We start from the raw sequence: 20,454 nt of genomic DNA, 5'->3' as shown, positions 1-20,454 counted from the left end.
CCCCATGAGCATAGACGAGACCCTTGTCTCAGTTTCTCATCTATGAGCGTGGGGGCACTGGGGCTGGACATTTATTTACATATGGCAGGGCAGTGCTCGGAAAAATGAATCTTGCAGTCAGAGCTCCATGGAAAAGAAAGAACATGTCTCTCTTTTCCATGCAGCTCTGCCTGCTTTCTTTTTTCCGAGCACAGCCACAGACTTCCCTCTTATGCAAACTTTATCCTTGTCCAGTGCCTGCACTCATGTGCACATAGAATAGAAAGTGAAACGAGGGTCTGAATGATGTCTGGGTCCAGGGATCCATTGCCAGCAGCCTGGCTCTCTGCCTCCCTCTTCCCTCTGCTCCCTGGCTGCTGAGGGCAGTGAAAGGAGGGGTTCTGGATCCAGAGCTGGCGCAGACCCTCAGCAGCAGCTTGCAGCAGCCCCACAACGACCAACAGAAAGAAAAGCCTTAGCTAGGGGTCTCCTTGCCTGTCATAGGGCAAACTTTGTCTTCATTTTGAGTATGAGGTACAGCACAGTAATGGGCCGCACAGTGGCAGCGCAGTTAATTTCTATGTTTTTTTATTCTATTTCCTAATTATAACAACTTTATAGTATTTGGTTTTTCAGTGATTTTCTATGGTATTTTAACGTGAAGTGAAATTGAATTACTTTAAGTTAATCTAATTACCGAGGTTGACTGCAGGGCCTGCCATGAGCACTCAACCCCACGCCACACATAGCCTTTGGCTATGCATGGCGGAGGTTTGCCCTGTAGCCAAACCACCATAGGGCCTCCCTTCCTGTCTAATTTGGACCCTGTAGCCCACATCCCCAGTGGTCCTGCCATTATTAAAAGAGGAAGGCGGGACCACATGCTCCTCCTCCACCTGGCACATTTTGGCCCTTGGCGACTCGATTTCCAGGGCCCTGCCCAATTATTTTAAGGGAAAGGGGGGACAACGCCCCAGACCGATTTTGGCATTGGGAACCCTAACCCCTTGGTCCTTGCTAATTATTATCAGAATTGGAGGGAGGCTACACAGCCTCCTAGCCGGGCCGAATTCAGCTACAGGGACCCCATCCCTCAAAGCTCGACCAATAATTGGGAAGGGAGCGGCGGCACAGACCTCCTCCCGGAGCTGATCTTGGCTCCGGGGCACCCATCCTTGGGTCAGGCCTTTGTACCTGTGGGTGCCTTGGCCCCACCCCAGGGCACCCAGTGTGCAATGATGCGGACCGCATGCAGGAGAAGTCCTTTCATCTGTCTCCCTGCCCACATGACAGCACAGTTTTTCATCAAACATTTTACTGCAACTATTGCATTGATATTATCAATGATGTTTCAAAGATATAATGGGTGCCCTAATTTGTGGGGTAATTATCAGTGCATGGCAAGGGCGTGAGTTGTAGTTACCTTAGGGCATGAGTTATAGTTAATTGAGACAACTCTACCTGTTACAAGTGAATTTCTATGGCTTTGTACATTTAAAATGTGAGCCTAAATATAACGTCCCTGTAACCTTTGTTTTTTCAGTGAAATTCTGTGTTTTTTTGGATAAAGTAATTTTGGTTACTATACATTAATCCAACCACCGTGAGTGGGTGCACGAGGATCTGTGTGGTGTTGTAGGTGAGTGCATGTGGGTCTAAGTGGGTCTGTGAGTAGGTGCATAAGTGTCTTAGTCGGACTTTGAGTGGGTGTGTGAGTGGGAGAAAGAGAATGAAAAAGAGAAACTAAGAGAGAGAGTGAGAGGGAGAGAGAGTTTTTTTTAGACTTTGATGAATGTTATACTATGAATGAGACATTTCTAGACAAATTCAAAAGAAAAAAGTATTTGTCAATTGAAAAGAGTGACATCACCTTTCAGTATGAACCTTAAACTTTTGAAGTTTAAAAGAAATTATAGAAGGAAAATAATCGCAGACTCCTGGAGTAGAACCCTCAACAGTGAGTGAGGTCCGGTGGCCTTAACCTTTAAGCCATAGACGGCTCTTTACTGTAATGCTTTCAGACCTATGACAGTCAACCCAAACATGTGATTGGTAAGAAACATGAATGTTCCATCACTAGCCAGGATTAAGTCAAAACACTAGTAAATAAAAAAAACAACTAACAAGTGATACTAGGATTTCAACCTTCAGCCTACTGAGTGAAAACACCAGACCTTTTGACATTAGCACAGAACTGATTCTGTTCTGCTCTGCATCCAAACATAACTATACCATTCACACCAAACATCTTGCTAGGCTTACTCTTTAAAGTAATTGCATGGAGAGGCCAATGCAATGGCAATCTCTCTCTCTCTTCCTCTCTCTTTCTTCGATCACATTATGGGATGGAAGAGAGAGAGAGTGACAGAACTGAGGGGGAGCCAGAAGGCCTCGTCCTAGCTGACTCTCTGCATTCTGCGAGAGCCGGCATTGCTCCCACAGGCAGGGAGCAGCTTTAAATAGCAGCTCCCTGTTTGCAGGAGCAATGCTTTCATTTGTTTTCCTGCAAGCATAGTTGTGTACAGGGAAACAGATGAAAACTCCACTTTCTGCAAGGGAGCTGTTTGACATTCTTCAGCTACCAGAAAGTGACTTTGTTTGGTTTTGCTTGTTGGGAGCTGTCAGTTCTCACCAAGCAAAAGCAAACAGCTATCTCCTGGGGGGAGGCACCCTTCTGCAAATGTAGCAGGACCATTCCAAGGTTGTAAATTCTCCATTCACCAAATTAACTCCATCCATGCTTCCTGAGTCATTACTATCCTGTTCCCAACCCAAAAACCTCTTGAATACCTGATCTTTTCATATGCTGCAGAGCCCTGTAATCAAGAGTACTGGAAAATTGCCTTAAATGATTAAGATAATAGCCCAATTTTATGAGCCAAATCCCGTGAAACTACTTCATCTTTCTTCAAGAAATATCCTACATCCCTTTTTATAAGACAAATCTTCTTCTCTGGTAACTACAGCTACATTTTCACTGTGTCTCAAGAATTCCATCCTATGTGAAGAGATCAAAAGTGACTTTTCCTGATTTAATAAAAAACCCACTAAAACCCAACCAGAGTCTCATCCACCTTCACAATTGCTCTTTTATCTAACATTTGAGCCATCTTGTCTGCTACAATCTGTCTTTGACGTTTTTTGAAATGCTACTCCCTTGGATCTTTCTTTGGATGGGCCTTGAATTCAACTCTATAACATACCCTGAAATTGCAACAATCACCCAAGGATAATTTGTAACCTTTTCCCATTCTTGCATGAAACACTTCAACCTGCCTCCTACCTTTCTAAGGATAAAACCAGAAGCAGTCCTCTTACTCACCATGTCCAGACAAATTAACATGTGCTCTTCCTCTTGCATACCTAATTCTGCATCCTCTTCCTCCTTGGGGACAAACAGCAGATCCTTGACTTCTCCTTTATGTTTCTCATATGCTATTATAGGGAGTTTTGTAGTAGACTCGGTCGAAAGGTTGCCCTCTCCTTCCAGTCCTTCTATGTATACTATCTCCACCAAAAACTTTCCTCATAGAACTATGGCCCAGATTTAAGAGGGCCTAGCACCACTTTAGCGTGTCTCACCGGCTTCTTTTTGATGCTAAGGTGACTTTAAGGTGGCCTTTTCCCTGCCTCAAATTTACAAAGTGGCGCAATGCATGCATTGCACCATTTTGTAACTCTTTGCTCCACATTATGCATGCACCATGTATGCAAAGGAGGCTTTCCCCCATTAGGGGGGCCACAAAAATGGCTCAAACAAATCAAAGAGATTTCTTTGTGTCATTTCTTTGGATCTTTTAATGCCTGCTCAGAGCGCAGTGAAAGAAACATCTGCTAATTGAATATTTGTTAAAGACCTACTGTGGCAAGACCTAAAAATAATTTCCAATGAAATAATTATATTAAAAAATGTTTTTTTACAGCGTCTCATGACAGACCCCATTCAGTGGGGGAGGCACAGTGCAGACCGGGACTACTGGGCCCCTCTGTAGTGGTTGAGGTCATTTGTACTGCTGTCCTATGATGGCTCTGCAAGATGGACTGAGCACAGCCTTTTCTCACTTTACTCTTGGGATAGTGAGGGTGACCATTGACAGGCTTCTCATGGAGGTATCATGGGGGGTATGAGCTCAAAACTCATCAATAACTATGAAAAACAATGTTCTGTATAGTACTTGCTTTTGCAAAAAATATGGTACTTTTAATCACACAGCTTACAAATTACTACACAATACTACACAATCCAATTGATGTATACAGGGGAATACCCTTGGTCTTAATTCCCCTGTGGGCACTTCACCTTTCTCTTCCACTCCATGGTCTGTCCCTCCCGGATAAAGCTCTCTGGATAGAGCCTGCGTAACTTGTAATGGAACCATGAACAAGGCGCAGGCGCATATTGTGTTCCCCTCAAGTACAAATACAGAAGCAGATGTGTCTTTTCCATTTTCCCAAGCTTGTTGCAGGTGTGAGAGCAGGCTCAAGTCTTTGTGCTCACCTAAACATTTTGCAGTGGCTGGTTCTCAACTGAAGGTGGAGGCCTGAAGTCTTAGGGGGTCATTCCAACCCTGGCGGTCGGTGTTAAAGCGGCAGCCAACCCGCCAACAGGCAGGCGGTAAAAAAAATGGAATTCTGACCCTGGCGGGAACCGCCAACACAGCCCGCCACTTTAACACTCCGACCGCCACGGTGGGACAAACAAACAGCGCAGCGGTCACCGCCAACAGACAGGCGGCAGACAATGTACCGCCCGCCCTATCACGACCCACCAATCCGCCACCTTTTCCGGGGCGGGAGCCCCGCCGATAAAAACACGGCGGAAACAGAGCACGAACGGGAAAACGCTCACCTCTATACACTCCACGAGGAATCTGGACAGCATGGAACCCGAATTAAACATCCTACCAGCTATTGTCTACCTGCTCCTCTACCAGGAGCACGAACGCCGCCGCAGGAGACAACGGTGAGTACTGCACCTACGACACAGGGGAGCGGGGAGGAGAAAAGGTTACGGGCACACACATACGCAACCCCCTCCCCCCCAAATCCCTACACACCAATGCAGAGCAACAAGTCAGAGTGACACCCCCCAAACCCTCTGGAATAATGCAAAGACAAAATAAAAAGATCATTAAAATTGAAGTATATTATAGCATATTTGAAGTTAAGTGAAATATGAAATCTATAAAATAAATATATTACAACATGAACAATATATACATAGTCCAAAAGTCCGGCACATATTGGCAACATTCCATTGTTCGTGGGCCAATGTGCATAAACACATGGGCAAAGCCCATACACGAGACCCGATTCCATTGGAGAGAACACTGCTGGGGCATCAGATAATAAAACGACAGGCACCTCAGGGGGAAGGGAAGGGGGGGCACCTCAGCCACATGAGTCCACGACGCCAGATCCACGATGGGCCTCCATGCCCACTGTACCACCGTGTGGGGAGTGCAAAGCCACAGTCTCTCAAGTCTCTACAGTGGGTGGATTGCCCACTGTACCATCCTGGGGAGTGCAAAGCCACAGTCCATCAGGTGGATTACAGACTCCACTGGTTATGGAGGAGGCATGTTGGCCACAGTGCTTCGTGAAGCCCTGCCCGACACAGATCCGGCCCTGCCAATGGGCCAGCGGTGCTTGAGATGAAGGGCCCAGCGGAGCGGTGCTTGAGTTGAAGGGCCCAGCGGAGCGGTGCTTGAGTTGAAGGGCCCAGCGGAGCGGTGCTTGAGTTGAAGGGCCCAGCGGAGCGGTGCTTGACAGGAAGGGCCCAGCGTAGCGGTGCTTGAGATGAAGGGCCCAGCGGAACGGTGCTTGACAGGAAGAGCCCAGCGGAGCGGTGCTTGACAGGAAGGGCCCAGCAGAGCGGTGCGTGAGATGAAGGGCCCAGCGGAGCAGTTCAGAGACGGCGGTGCCCAGCGGAGCGGTGCTTGAGTTGAAGGGCCCAGCGGAGCGGTGCTTGACAGGAAGGGCCCAGCGGAGCGGTGCTTGAGATGAAGGGCCCAGCGGAGCGGTGCTTGAGATGAAGGGCCCAGCGGAGCGGTGCTTGACAGGAAGGGCCCAGCGGAGCGGTGCTTGACAGGAAGGGCCCAGCGGAGCGGTGCTTGAGTTGAAGGGCCCAGCGGAGCGGTGCTTGACAGGAAGGGCCCAGCGGAGCGGTGCTTGACAGGAAGGACCCAGCGGAGCAGTGCTTGAGATGAAGGGCCCAGCGGAGCGGTGCTTGAGATGAAGGGCACAGCGGAGCGGTGCTTGACAGGAAGGGCCCAGCAGAGCGGTGCTTGACAGGAAGGGCCCAGCGGAGCGGTGCTTGAGATGAAGGGCCCAGCGGAGCGGTGCTTGAGTTGAAGGGCCCAGCGGAGCGGTGCTTGACAGGAAGGGCCCAGCGGAGCGGTGCTTGACAGGAAGGGCCCTGTTCAGCGGTGCTTGTCTTGGCGGGGCCCTGTTCAGCGGTGCTTGTCTTGGCGGGGCCCTGTTCAGCGGTGCTTCTCACGGCGTGGCCCTGTTCAGCGGTGCTTCTCACGGCGGGGCCCTGTTCAGTGGTGCTTCTTACGGCGGGGCCCTGTTCAGTGGTGCTTGTCTTGTGTTCCTAGGGAACCAGATCTGGCCAATAATTCCCGCTCCGTCGCCATCCGACCTTTCGCTTGCGGGACCCTCCTGTGCTGGAGTCCTGGGCCCGTGGGTGTCCTCCGTCACACCCCAAATGGGGCTGGTGGGGCCCTCCTGGGCAGCTCGCCTGCTGCCGGACTTCTTCGCCCTGCTGCCCTTGCCCTCCTTGGCAGAATCTCTGGGGCCCTTGCCTCCCTTTGTGGATGGGCCAGGTGACGGTGCAAGGCTGGTGTCCTTGGGGGCAGCCGTCTCAGGCCTGTCGCGCCGGCCCTTCCCTTTTTTGGTTCTTTTCCCAGGGGGTGAGCTGGCTGTCCCCTTGCTGCTGGCCGATGTTCCTGCCCTAGGAGCTGGTGGACTCCAATAGCCCTGAACGATGGTCCTAGTAGGTGCAGGGCTTGTGGTGGCTGAGGTGCTGATTGGAGTCTTACGAGATGGAGGGGGTGGGTCAGTTGTTGGAAAGAGGTCAAGGTTGGAAAGGAAAATCAATTTAGAAAGACAGGGACGGGTAGTTGTAGTTGTAGTGGGTATGGGAGTGGAGGAAGAAGATGTGGTTGTAGGAGAGTGAAGTCTGGTGTCTTTGGGTGCAGGTGCTTGTGCTGGAGGCTGTCGTGAGGTGGATGGCTGTTGGGTGGGTGGCTGCCTGCGTTTGTGTGGTTTGGAAGAGGGGGTGACAGACCCACTGGGAGAGGACACAGGGGACGTGTAAATGGCAGTGGGGGTGGTGACTGCAAGTGTGCGGACTGTTCTGGTGGGTGTGGTGGTGATGGACGTACTGGCTGATGGTGGTGTGCATGCAGGTGTGAGTGGAGACGTCACAGGGAGGGAGGAGGGAGACGAGGAGGAGGGGGACACAGAGGAGGCAGTGGCTGTTGGCATGTCTGCATGTGGATGTTGCTTGTGTGAATGCTTGTGTGATCTGTGGTGCTTATGTCTGGATGAGCTGCCCTTGGGTGTTGAGGTGTGTGCAGGCTGGTCTGTAGGTGTGTCTGGGATAGGCAGAGGAACAGGGGAGTGGGACTGGGTTGAGGAAGTTGGAGGGGGGAGGCTAGACACAGGGACAATTGCTGCCGTCAGTGCTGAGGCCAGAGCGTTGAACCATCGCTGATGGGCAGCCTGACCCGAATGAATGCCCTCCAGGTATGCATTGCTCCGATGCACCTCCCTTTCTACCCCCTGGATGGCATTCAAAAGGGTAGACTGCCCAACAATGAGCGTCTGGAGGAGGTCAATGATCTCCGCACTGAGGGCAGCAGGGGTAACTGGGGCAGGACCTGAGGTGCCAGGGGCGAATGAGATGGCCGGCTTCCTGGCCGAGCGGGCACGGGGCGAAAGCTGAGGGGCTGCTGGGAGGGCGGAGCTGGTGCGCTGGGTGGCGGCTGTACCTGTTGTTGCGGTGGGCACGGATGTTGCCGCCACCACAAGGGAGCTCCCTTCCGAGGACGTGTCGGTGACGCTGACGTCTCCACGGGTCCCTGTTGTGGAGCTCCCCTCACCCTCCGTCTCACTGGTTAAGTCCGAGTCGGTTGCAGGGCCCTCCGGGGCCATGTGAGATGCAGCTCCCTCGTGCGCCGATGCCACTTCTCCTCCGCCTGATGATGCTAGTGCACACATGAACAGGAAAACCAAAAAAAAAGGGGGGGGAGAAGAAAGAAAGACATGTTGAGTGCATGCATTGGCGGCACCGTTGGCGGAGAGGACAGACACAGAAGCCCCCTGCACTACGCCGCGCACTCGGGGTACACTACTCAATTATTGTGACTTGGCCTACAAGTCTATGGACGACAAATGCACACATAGGTGAGCCCGGACCATGGATAGCTGTACTTAGCACCCTACAGAGGTGGGGGGCGGGGGCACAGGGCCATGCCTAACGGAGGGGCCTAGCCTACAGAAACCGCCCTGGCCTAGAGATAGCCACAGCCCTCCTCCCCCACCCAGACACCTCCACTGTGCGCTAATATAGCAGAATGTGCTGATACTCACCCCCTTGTGTCTGCTGTGATGTCCTCATGCGCCCATCCAAATCGGGGTAGGCCACCGCCAGGATCCGGGACATCAGGGGGGTCAATTGACGACTGGCACCCCTCCTACGTTGGGAGGCCATCCCCAGCAGAGCCTCGGCGGTCTTTCTGCTCCTGCAGCGGATGCCCTCCCACCTCTTGCGGCAGTGGGTGCCCCGTCTGTTGTGGACCCCCAGGGCCCGGACGTCCTTGGCGATGGCACGCCAAATGTCGATCTTCTGATGGGCGCTGACCTATGTGACATGTACAGGGTGGAAAAATAAATATCATCACTTTTCTGCATGGTCGATGTGAGTGGCCCCCCCTCCCCAACCTTGCCATGTGGTCCATGCTCTCATCTGTCGTGCGTTGCACTCCTCATTCGCTCCCCTCCCCACCATCTTACATCCACCCCACTCAACACAGGCATAGCCCATACTACGTGCTCCCTGTGTACTTACCTGTTGGTCTGGAGGACCGTAGAGTAGCGCATACTGGGGGAGGACCCCATCAACAAGTTTCTCCAATTCCTCAGATGTGAAGGCAGGGGCCCTTTCCCCAGTCGCAGCAGCCATTGTATCTTCCAGACTGAGGTCACAGCAGCACTTGCAGTATAGGTCCTCTCCTGTGGATGATCAGGTCTCGAGTGATTAAGCAGTTAGAAAATGGCGGTCACGCCTGCGGCGGTGCGTACCGTGGCGGTGCGTACCGCGACCGCCGGCGCACATCGTCATTGGCTCCTGAGACCCATAGGGTTCAATGTTAACCAATGCTGCTTTGCGTCGCGGTCTTCGACCGTCTACCGCCACGGTGTGCCACGCCAGCGCATTGACCTCACATCCCATTGTCACACTTCACAGGTCAGGCAGCCGCCATTTCAAGGGCCCACATGGCTTAATTTCTACTGCGTCACACAGGCCTAGGCCTTGCATTGCCACTCATACAAGCCATTCAATGCATAGCGAATCGTGTACTGTGCAAGCTGTGGTTACGTACCTGTGGGTTGCTTGACTCTGTGCTCCATGTTGTCCTTCCTAGGCACCGTCCGCTGGGACTTGCGAGGAGATGGAGGAATCCTCCTGTGTACAGACCGTTGGTGGACCTGTCGACAATGGAAGAAAGACATGTCATACTGACATACAGACTTGACCGAGCTACTATACAGGAACTGTGTGCCCAGCTGGAGCCAGACCTGATGTCCCCCATTCGCCAACCCACAGGGATTCCCCCTCTGGTGCAGGTTCTGTCAGTACTCCATTTTTTGGCAAGTGGATCATTCCAAACAACAGTGGCCATATCATCAGGGATGTCTCAGCCTATGTTTTCTAAGGTTTTGTCCAGAGTGTTGTCTGCCCTGATGAAATACATGCGGAGCTACATTGTTTTCCCTGAGATGGGCGATTTGGCTACAGTGAAGGATGATTTCTATGCCCTTGGACATATCCCCAACATCATTGGTGCCATTGATGGGACCCATGTGGCTTTGGTTCCCCCCAGTGGAAGTGAGCAGGTGTACAGGAACAGAAAAAGTTATCATTCGATGAATGTCCAGGTGGTCTGTTTGGCTGACCAGTACATCTCCCATGTAAATGCCAAGTTCCCTGGGTCAGTGCATGACGCGTACATCATGCGAAATAGCAGCATCCCTTATGTGATGGAACAGCTACAGAGACACCGTGTGTGGCTAATAGGTGACTCTGGTTACCCCAACCTGTCGTGGCTACTTACCCCAGTGAGGAATCCCAGGACAAGGGCAGAGGAACGGTACAATGAGGCCCATGGGCGAACTAGGAGGATTATAGAAAGAACCTTCGGCCTCCTGAAGGCCAGGTTTAGGTGCCTGCATATGACAGGTGGATCCCTAATGTACTCACCAAAGAAGGTGTGCCATATCATCGTGGCCTGCTGTATGCTTCACAACCTGGCTTTGCGACGCCAGGTGCCTTTCCTGCAGGAGGATGGTCCAGATAGTGGTGTTGTAGCAGCTGTGGAGCCTGTGGAGAGTGAAGAGGAGGAAGACGACGGGGACGACACAGACAACAGGGACACAGTGATACAACAGTATTTTCAGTAGCACACAGGTACGAATCAACCACGCCATTTTACATTTACTTAAAGTCTCCTGCCTCTCTACTGTCTGAGTTCCCCCCCAGTTCCTGTTAACTGAGTTGTGACTTTCCCTTCCGTTTTCAGAGCTGTGGGCCCCACTGCGTGACCTCTGCTTTGTTTGCCCATGGACTACAGCTGTGTGACAGTGGTATGTTGTCATCACAATGTAACTGAACATTTCTGCACCGTTATGTCTAATACATTTGTTCAAAATACAAGCAGACTCTAGATTTTTTAAGTGCAATAAGTGATTTAATTGAAGTGCTACATTTAGGAACATGATTGTAAAACGGTGATGGTGGAGTAATGTCCATGGCAGAGTCCAGTTCTCAGTCTCACAGGTGCATTGTCCATATGCCTGTGGAAGGATGGAGCAGGGGCAGTTCAAGGTTGGACAGGGTGACAATGTGGGACAGTGGGATGACATCAGGGGGTATCGTTTGCTGGCGGGGGTCTTGGCATCCTACTCTGTCTTCTTGTGAGATCTCAGGTTCCGCTTGCGGGGTGGTTCTTCTTCTGCAGGAGGTGGGGTTCTGGTGGCCTGTCGTTGTGTGGGGGCCTCCTGACCACTAGCGCCGGCGGAGGTGGTAGGCTGTTCCTGGTCCAGGCTAGTGACAGGGGCCCTTTGTGGTGCCACATGGTCCCGCAATGTGGTGACTATCTGGTTAAGGGCCACGACGATGGTCCCCATTGCGGAACTAATGTTCCTCAGTTCCTCTCTGAACCCCATGTACTGTTCCTCCTGCAGTACCTGGATCTCCTGGAACCTGGCCAGTACCGTAGCCATCGTCTCCTGGGAGTGGTGGTATGCTCCCATGATGGAGGAGAGGGCCTCTTGGAGAGTCGGTTCCCTGGGCCTGTCCCCCCCCTGTCGCACAGCAGCCCTCCCAGTTCCCCTGTTTCCCTGGGCCTCTGTCCCCTGGACGGTGTGCCCACTACCACTGCCCCCAGGTCCCTGTTGTTGTTGGGGTGGTAGGTCAACCTGGGTGCCCTGTAGTGGTGGACACACCGCTGATTGACGTGTCCTGGAGACAGAGGCATGGGCCCGCTGGGTGGGAGCTGTGCTGGTGTTCCCAGAGGGGGTTGGGTCTGGTGTAGCCTGTGGCTGTCTGTGGGGAACCGACTGTCCCGAGGTCCCCGATGGGCTGGGCTGGTCATCTGGGTCCAGGGAGACAGAGCTGCTGTCATCACTGGGGGCCTCTTCTGGGGGTGGGATGGACATCTCTGGACCCTCCGTGGCGGTGTGGTGGCGTTCGGGTCCTGCAGGGGTATAAGAGTATGGTTATTGCTTCTGTGTGTGGCATTTCGTGTAATGGGTGGGTGGCCGTGTACCCCAGTGCTGGCATTCCCTTGTGGGGGCTTTTGTGACGGTGGCTTGTGGGGGTGATGGGTGTGTGCAGTGGGCATGCTTTGGGGATGGGTGTCCATGCTTTGGGGACGCATGCAGGGCTAGGTTTTGGGATGGGTGGGATGTGATGGTGAGCCATTTGCAAGGAGTTGGTGTGATGGGGTGGGGGTGAGGGTGGGGGTATGATTTGGCATGCAGGTGGGGTGGGGGGAATGAAGTAGTGGAGATTTGACTTACCAGAGTCCATTCCTCCACCTACTCCTGCGAGGCCCTCAGGATGCAGGATGTGCAAGACTTCCTCCTCCCATGCTGTGAATTCTGGGGGAGTAGGTGGGGGTCTGCCGCCAGTCTTCTGCAACGCGATGTTGTGCCTTGATACCATGGAACGCACCTTCCCCCATAGATCGTTCCACCGCTTCCTGATGTCGTCCCGATTGCGTGGATGCTGTCCCACAGAGTTGAACCTGTCCACTAGTCTTTGCCATAGCTCCATCTTCCTGGCAATGGTGGTGTGCTGCACCTGTGCCCCGAAGAGCTGGGGCTCTACGCGAACTATTTCCTCCACCATGACCCTGAGTTCTGCGTCAGTGAACCTGGGGTGTCTTTGGGTTGCTATGGGGTGGTGTGGATGAGGTGAGGGGTGGTGTATGTGTTGTAGAGTGTGGTGAGTGTGGCGGTGTATGGTGTTTTGTGCTTGGAAATTGTGTGGGTGATGTTGTGATTTGCCTCTGTGTGATGGTCTACTCTATGCTGTGCTCTCTCTCTCTGTCCTTCAGTCGCAATTGTGGTCGTAAGGGTTTGTGGGTGATGTGGGTGTGTGTTTTATATTTAATTGGGTGTGTGGGAGTGGTGTGTGTATGTGTCTCAGGTGTGTGTATTTTGATTTGTCCAATGTGGTAGTGTTTTGTAAAGGTGTGTGTATTTTGAGCGCGGCGGTGTGTACCGCCAATGGAATACCGCGGTTGAAAGACCGCTGCAGGGATTTGTGGGTCGGAATGGTATGGGCGTATTTCTGTTGGCGTAACGGTGGAGGTTTGGTCATCGCCAGTTTCCCGCTGACCTTTGGTGTGGCGGACTTTTGTTGTTGTCGGGTTTTTGGCGGTTTGCCAGTTGCGGGTCAGAATGACCGTGGCGGTTTACCGCGACCGCGGCGGTGTTATGGCGGTCTTCTGACCGGCGGTAAGCGCCTTTTACCACCGAGGTCAGAATGACCCCCTTAGTGTGCTGTTCCGGCGGTGGTTGTAGGGGAGGCCGGGTGCAGCAAACATGTTCTGGGTCAATGGCAAAAAACACACTGTGCAGTATCTGCAGCTAGTCTCAAACCAGAGTAGGAATCAGGAATTGAGGCAGGTGTAGCCCAACATGGGCCAGTGGAAAGTCATGCGAATATGGCAGTTGCAGCCAAAAGTAGGCCAGTACAGAATCACACATCATAGTAGTTGTTGCTCGAGAAAAGGCCAAAGTAGTCCTCAATGGGAATTGCAGAGAAAAATACCAGGAGACCCACTGCTGCGTAGGTCACTCTTGGTTTTGTTGTCTTAAGACAGTTAACTATCTCTGGGTATTCCTTGAGCATTTACATACTGAGCTTCTCATCTTTGACAGTCCTCCTCCTGCTTGGATTGACAGGCTCCTTTCCTTTCTCAGTAGACTTCTAGGCACTAAGCAGACCCTCAGCTATTCCAGCAGAAAGTGTAAACTTCATATGATGTGCCCTCTCCACTGGCAGACTGGCTGTCAGATAGACACCAGAAACACAGCATTACTGGAAGTACTCTGTGGAGCATCCCCTTCTTTGGTCATGAAGAACTTGGAACAAATGCACATGCACTTTACATACATACAGGATGTTAGCTTTACTGACTCTGCTTTGTATTCTGCAGCCTGGAGAGACAGTAGACTTTTGTCCACTCTGAGGCTACTTTTGATGCACCTTCCGTCCACAATGAGGGTACAATTGGTGCATCCCTCCAGGTCACTAGATATTAGACCTTGCACGTTCAGGGACAGTCATAGGCCTAGACTTTCAAGCTAGATTTATGAGATGTCATGTTCATAAATAAAAATCAAGACATCAGGTAAACACAAAGTCTGTCACTCAGGGCAGAAGAACACACAAGATACTGTGCAAGCAACAGATCCCTTCAGTCCCAGTACCTAATTTACAAGTGAAATTGAATGAATTTAAGAACTCAGCAAACCTTGGAAACTGCTTTAAGTACATGTTGTGTTAACTTGGTCCAACTTTGAGCTCAGGGTTCAAACCTTAGCCCACACCTGATTTAAAGTTTCACTATATGGTTCTTGAATTTGCACAATTTACAGCTCTTTTAGCAGCAGCTACACTTTACAGTTTACAAACACAACTGCAATTTTCATAGCACATTTTGGCTTATGGTTTGTTAGAATGATGATACCTTCTTCAGTGTTAGTGTTTCGGACAAAAGCCGTACAGCGATTATGTGAGTCAAAGAGCCCATCATGTCAGACTTCTTCTGGTGCAGACCAACAGCTACAGCTGAAATACAAATCAGAAGAAGGAACCAAAACATGAGAGTTTTAAGTGTAAAGAAATTAGCACTGACTTTGCCAATAGGTTTGGCATTTGTATAGTGCACAACCCAAGAAGCACCACAGCCATGGATAGAAATATGGGCAGATTAAAGGATGAATGTAGCCATTATGCACATTTAGGGCATCATTAGGAGTTTGGCGGACGGGAAGGCTTGCCCCAAAACTCCCAACAGGGAGGGTGCTGCCACACTGGCTACCTCCCCACTGGACCCAGTAAGACTTTCCCGCTAGGCTGACTGCCGGAAACCGAGGCTTCCGGCAGTGGTAGCAGCATTGTCTCTGGCTCATAATCAGACAGTGAATGTTGCAAGGGTGCTGGGCAGGGGGACCCCTGCACTGCCCATGCCAAGTACATGGACCCCCATGTGGCCCTCTGCACTTGTTCTCTGTCAGCCTTTCATGGTGGTAAAACTGACATGAAAAGGCTGGAGGAGAACCAGGTCATAATCAGCAGGGCGGTGCTGCATGCAGCGCCGTCCTGGTGGATTCTGACCTGTACCCAATGTCAACCCATCAGGATCATCAACCCTGGCGGAGACAGCGGTACCTGGTGGTCTGACTACCAGGGTCTTAATGTGGTGGTCGGAACGCAACAGCAGCGGAAGCCTTGACCGCCACCGAGACCGCCAGCCTCATAATGAGGCACTTAATCCCTAGACAATCAATGGGGGCAATAAAGTTCAAGATGGAGCAATGAATAGAGTGTCAAAGCCTATTCAATCCATGCTTTCACCTAGTAGAAACTATCTTTATTTGGTTGTGGTATACTTTACTTTCAACAGTCATTGGTTCATTTCCTTCTTTGGATTATCTATAATGACTAACACTGTGCTCTCTGCATCTCCATTTCACCCTTGACCCTCTTGACATAATCATGCCTATGTAGCAATACAATTAAGTACTTTGATGTCTCTGACACCTGCATTGCAACTGGAACCATTACATTTACTCAGTTTAATATTCAACACCAACAATTTGATGAATATGATGCTGAAAAGTGTTCAATGAGACACAGGCTCATACTCCATTATAGAAAATGTCTAAGTTGCATTTGAAATCTTTCTATAGGAACAGATGTTTGCTTGTTCTTGTGTCCCCTTTTGAAAACAACAGATACCACATTACTGACTTCAAAGACTACATTTCTTTGTTGATGCATGGCACTTCCATGTGTCTCTTCCACAAGCAATCATAATGCTGCCAGTGTGTTTTTTATATATCCAACTGGCTTGGCAGGAATGTAACCTCTACTGAAAGGGATTGTCAATTCAAAAGGTCTGGATTATTATAATACTATATAAAGTTATTGTTAGTTTTGTTGAAAACATGTGAAAAAGAAAAGGACGTTGGGCCATATGTACCAACGCATTTTCCCATAGACACAGAATGGGAAAAACCCTTTGATACATCTGGCCCATTGTTATATGTTATTTAGTAATACAATGTTTAGTAGTACAACATATTTGAATTGTAATTGAAGCATATCTTTAATTTGAATATAAATAATATAATTGAATTGTATGGTTTCTCAAAGGTATTGAAAGGAAATAAATTGCCTCTTTTGTTTATGCTTTTTTTTGCATGTTTTTGTCTTAACTGTAAAACTCTTGCAGCTGTAAAGTAGTATTAACTTAGTAAAGTGGAAAGAGAGTAGTAGGAATGTGTTAGTAGATACTTTTTAAACATTTTGTAGGCATTTATAAGGTACAGTTGAGATTAGTAAGTGTTGAAGTTAATGGAACTGGAGTCTTTATGAGAAAGCTGATTGGTGTTTGCTTGAGATTATTGAGTGCAATGTGGGTACAATACTAGACTCTGGGGGTTATTCTAACTTTGGAGGAGTGTTAATCCATCCCAAAAGTGACGGTAAAGTGACGGATATACCACCAGCCGTATTACGAGTTCCATAGGATATAATGGACTCGTAATACGGCTGGTGGTAAATCCGTCACTTTTCCGTCACTTTTGGGACGGATTAACACCTCCTCCAAAGTTAGAATAACCCCCTCTGTGTCTTTTGGTTTCTGATATCTTGGACGAATGTTAGTTTGTGTCATAGAGCAGAAGGTTAGGTTTAAAAAATATGTGATTAGCATGTGTGAGTTGTTGTATTTTAATTACAGGATTTCATAAACCCAAACCACAACTATTGCATAAGCCCATTACACATGTAAAAGGGAAGTGTATTATGGCTTTTTCTGCAATGTTTCCAAATTCAACATGACTATAATTTGACACTGCTGACAAAACTGTTCCCTCAAGATGGGCTTAATTTATATGCTCTACAGATGTGAAAATAGATTATGGCGGTCATTCTGACCGCCAAATGGCCGCTCCGCGGTCAGGAGACCGCGGATGCCATTCTGACTTTCCCGCTGGGCCGGCGGGCGACCTCCAAAAGTGCACCCGCCGGCCCAGCGGAAAGCCCCTGCAACATAGAAGCCAGCTCCGAATGGAGCCGGCGGTGTTGCAGGGGTGCGACGGGTGCAGTAGCACCAGTCGCGATTTTCACTGTCTGCAAAGCAGACAGTGAAAATCTTCATGGGGCCCTGTTAGGGGGCCCCTGCACTGCCCATGCCAATGGCATGGGCAGTGCAGGGGCCCCCAGGAGCCCCACGACACCCGTTCCCGCCATCCTGTTCCTGGCGGTAAGAACCGCCAGAAACAGGGTGGCGGGAAGGGGGTCGGAATCCCCATGGCGGCGCTGCAAGCAGCGCCGCCATGGAGGATTCCCTGGGCCAGGTTTGGTTAGGTTTGTCAGGTTAGATATGATAGGTTTGGTATGGTAGGCAAGTTTGGTAGAGAGGTTTGGCATGTACGTATGATAGGTTAGGTATAATAGGTACGGTAGGAGTGATATATGATAGATAGGTATGGAAGATAGGTATGGTAGGTAGAGATATATGGTAGGTAGGTGTAGTAGTCTTGATAGGCACATAGATTGGTATGGTAGGCTAATTATGGGAGGTTAGTTATAGTAGGCATGATGTGAATGGCATTTAGTGAAGTAGATTAGGTAGCTAGGTACGTATGGTAAACAGGTTAGTTTGGAAGGTTAGGTATGGGAGGTAGGTAGGGCTGGTAGGTATGGTCGGTAGATGTAATAGTTTTGATATACAGGTAAGTATGCTATGTTACATATGGCAGGTTTGGTGTGGGAGGTATGGTAGCTAGTGTCGGTTTGGTATTTTGCGTGTAACCATTTTTGCTTTTGTTAAGTAAAAACTTTTCTCTCATGCACTGGTGAAGTCTGCTGCTCCAGTGTCCCATAATGAAATCTTAATCAATCACCACACCTGAACACTATTTGTAGAACCACTTGTTTGCAGTGTTTTGGGGCATTGGCTCCTGCGTCTAGTGCTCCTTCTTTTGGAAGATCTCATTCTTTTCATTATGTCAACTGCTTGTTATCTTTTTAAATGAAAGGTGCACATTGAATTTTTCAGGCACTGATGTTTGTATTTTAAATATGTTCATTCATAAAACTTATTGATTTATTGGAGCATCTGCAGAATTAAGAAGCCTTGATAAAGTCAGTAGGTTACACTTTATGCAGCATGAAGCTTCTGTGGATGATAATGAAGTCATGCTTTATTCTTACGTTTTGTAAGACTGAGTGCAGCCATTTTCCTACTAATGTCAACACCAAAAAAACAGAGCCCTTGAAACATGATAAATAGAGATTCACCTTAAATAGCTGATTTGAGTCTGGACCCCAAGTGCCATAACATATCATATTTCAGATTGGCACACAATAGAATTAATATGCAAGATTTTAAGCAAGTTAAAATGTTGTATTGGAGTTTGTGGGTGACTTTTCTGTAAAAGAAAACACAGTAGTAAAGATAGAGCATAGAAGACTAACATGTTTTTAATGCAAACAGGCAGCAAACAACCCTAAGTTAAGCAATGCAAGTGGCATTTCAAAGGATCAGAGCTTCACCCTTGATTAGTTTGAGCATGTAATGCTAAAATCCATACCATTTCTTACTGTGAAGTCCCATTCAAAAAAATGATGCAGAAGTTGAGAAGAAAGCTCCTTTCTTCATTACATAGAATAAACCCCAGCCACAGCACAGTTCAGCTCCCTCAGAGGCTGCAACAGAGACTTCTGCCTTTCACAGTTCCTTTCTTGAATGTCAGCATTCTAGAGGATCTTATTTTTAATAACGATGAGGAAGAAGGGAATGAACCACATGAATTATAATAACAATGCCACACACCCCCTCCCTAACCCAACAAAAAAATTATAATGAAGAGAAGAAATGAACGAAAGGACTAGGTTCTAAAGACTAGAGAAATTATTTCTTAAGCAACATCACTATTCTTTTAAAATTCCAAATCCTCTCATCATCCTCTTTGACAGCCTCTTTACACACTTTGATGATGAGGATGACTGCTGAAGTGAGACAGAACATTAATGGAACTCTTCGTCAGTTTAACTTTCACTATGTTTTCCATCTGAATGTCAAAGTGTTTGAACGCTTTGCATTAATAAGACCGCTCTGTCCTTTTCTCCTGAAGTTGGATTTCTCTGGGTCTCACTTTCCCTCTCAGATCTGTTTTTTGAGATTGTTTCTTACAATAAACATTTACCCTAGGGGGACACACCTTGGAATAGGGAATGAGCTTTTTAAAGAGAACAAATAGACCAGTCCCTGGTGTAGTATGGGATGTAGACTTGAACTCCTCAACTTTACATTTCCCCATATCAATCCAGTTCACCCCTTTGTGTTTTGCAATGTGCACAGTCTCTTTCAATGTCTAAATACACCTCTCAATCATTCCATTGGTTTCTGGATGGTATAAAGCACATCTCTTATGAACAAAACCCCTGCCTTCCTAAAACATTTCCATGGCTTTCGAGGTCAACTGAATCCTGTTATCCATCAGTAAACATCTAGGATTCCCTTCTCTAGAGAACACATTTCTTTTTTACAAAAATGATACCCACTGTTGTGGTGCTTTTGGTAGAGATCAACACCACTGATCACCTAGAAAGAATTTCCATCATCACCAATATATATTTTGAGGCAGAATCACCACTTAGGGGACCCACAAGATCCAGCACAATCTTGTCTCAGACTTCCTTAGGAATCTCTTGGCATACCATGGGGGATGTCTTTACTTTCAAAGTTTTATCACTTAACTTACACTCATGACAGTCCCAAACCATCCTCTCAAACACCAGATCCATACCCGGCCACAGAAAGCTGCCCTTAGCCTCTTCTTAGTTTTACAAATACATTGGTGTCCCTCATGAGACAACCTCATAAGTCACTCTCACACCACTAGGTGAACCCAACCTGCTCCCCCTTACCTAGAGACTGTTATTGATGATAAGCTCCCCGATACCTTGACAAATCCTGATAAATTCACATCACAAATCCAGACATCGCTTACACTGACTATACCATCCCCCACATGTTTCACCACCTCATCCTTCTGCAACTCTGCACTCAATTTACTCTCAGAAACACACCCCAAGGTGGGGGCACAAACCTTGACAACTTCCTTCTTCCCTCACCCCTCTTCATCATTACAGAAGTCTATGGTATCATCCCTCAGTCTTCATAAACAGTTTGCAGATTTATTATCCTCACCAGGGATAAACTTGATCACAAACTGAAAATCTTGCAAAGCAACAATCCCTTTACAAGTACGCAAAGCAATCAAAACTTTTTTTACCAAACACTTTCTATAGCAGCTTATGGTCCAATTGAACAACAAACTGGACATCCCACAAAAACTGCTTAAACTTGTTCAGCGCCCAAAACACAGCTAAGGCCTCCTTTTCTCCTTTAGGTGACCTCAACTCAAACGCAATTG

The 20,454-nt window shown here is 48.8% G+C and overlaps 1 protein-coding gene across 3 annotated transcripts in view; it reads right to left on the bottom strand.

Moving 5' to 3' along the window:
* PNPLA1 (patatin like phospholipase domain containing 1) overlaps positions 1–20,454 on the bottom strand; it is a 766,735-nt gene that overhangs the window by 184,875 nt on the left and 561,406 nt on the right. For 2 of the 3 annotated variants that reach the window (XM_069238977.1, XM_069238979.1), the window contains one exon: positions 14,469–14,569. The exons of the other annotated variant lie outside the window; for it this stretch is intronic. In XM_069238977.1, coding sequence (XP_069095078.1) covers positions 14,469–14,569 — 101 coding nt within the window. The remainder of the gene's footprint in view (positions 1–14,468; positions 14,570–20,454) is intronic. 3 annotated transcript variants of the gene reach the window in all.

The sequence above is a fragment of the Pleurodeles waltl genome, chromosome 6, assembly GCF_031143425.1.
Source record: "Pleurodeles waltl isolate 20211129_DDA chromosome 6, aPleWal1.hap1.20221129, whole genome shotgun sequence".
Classification (NCBI taxonomy): domain Eukaryota; kingdom Metazoa; phylum Chordata; class Amphibia; order Caudata; family Salamandridae; genus Pleurodeles; species Pleurodeles waltl.
This window is presented reverse-complemented; position numbering and strand designations above follow the sequence as displayed.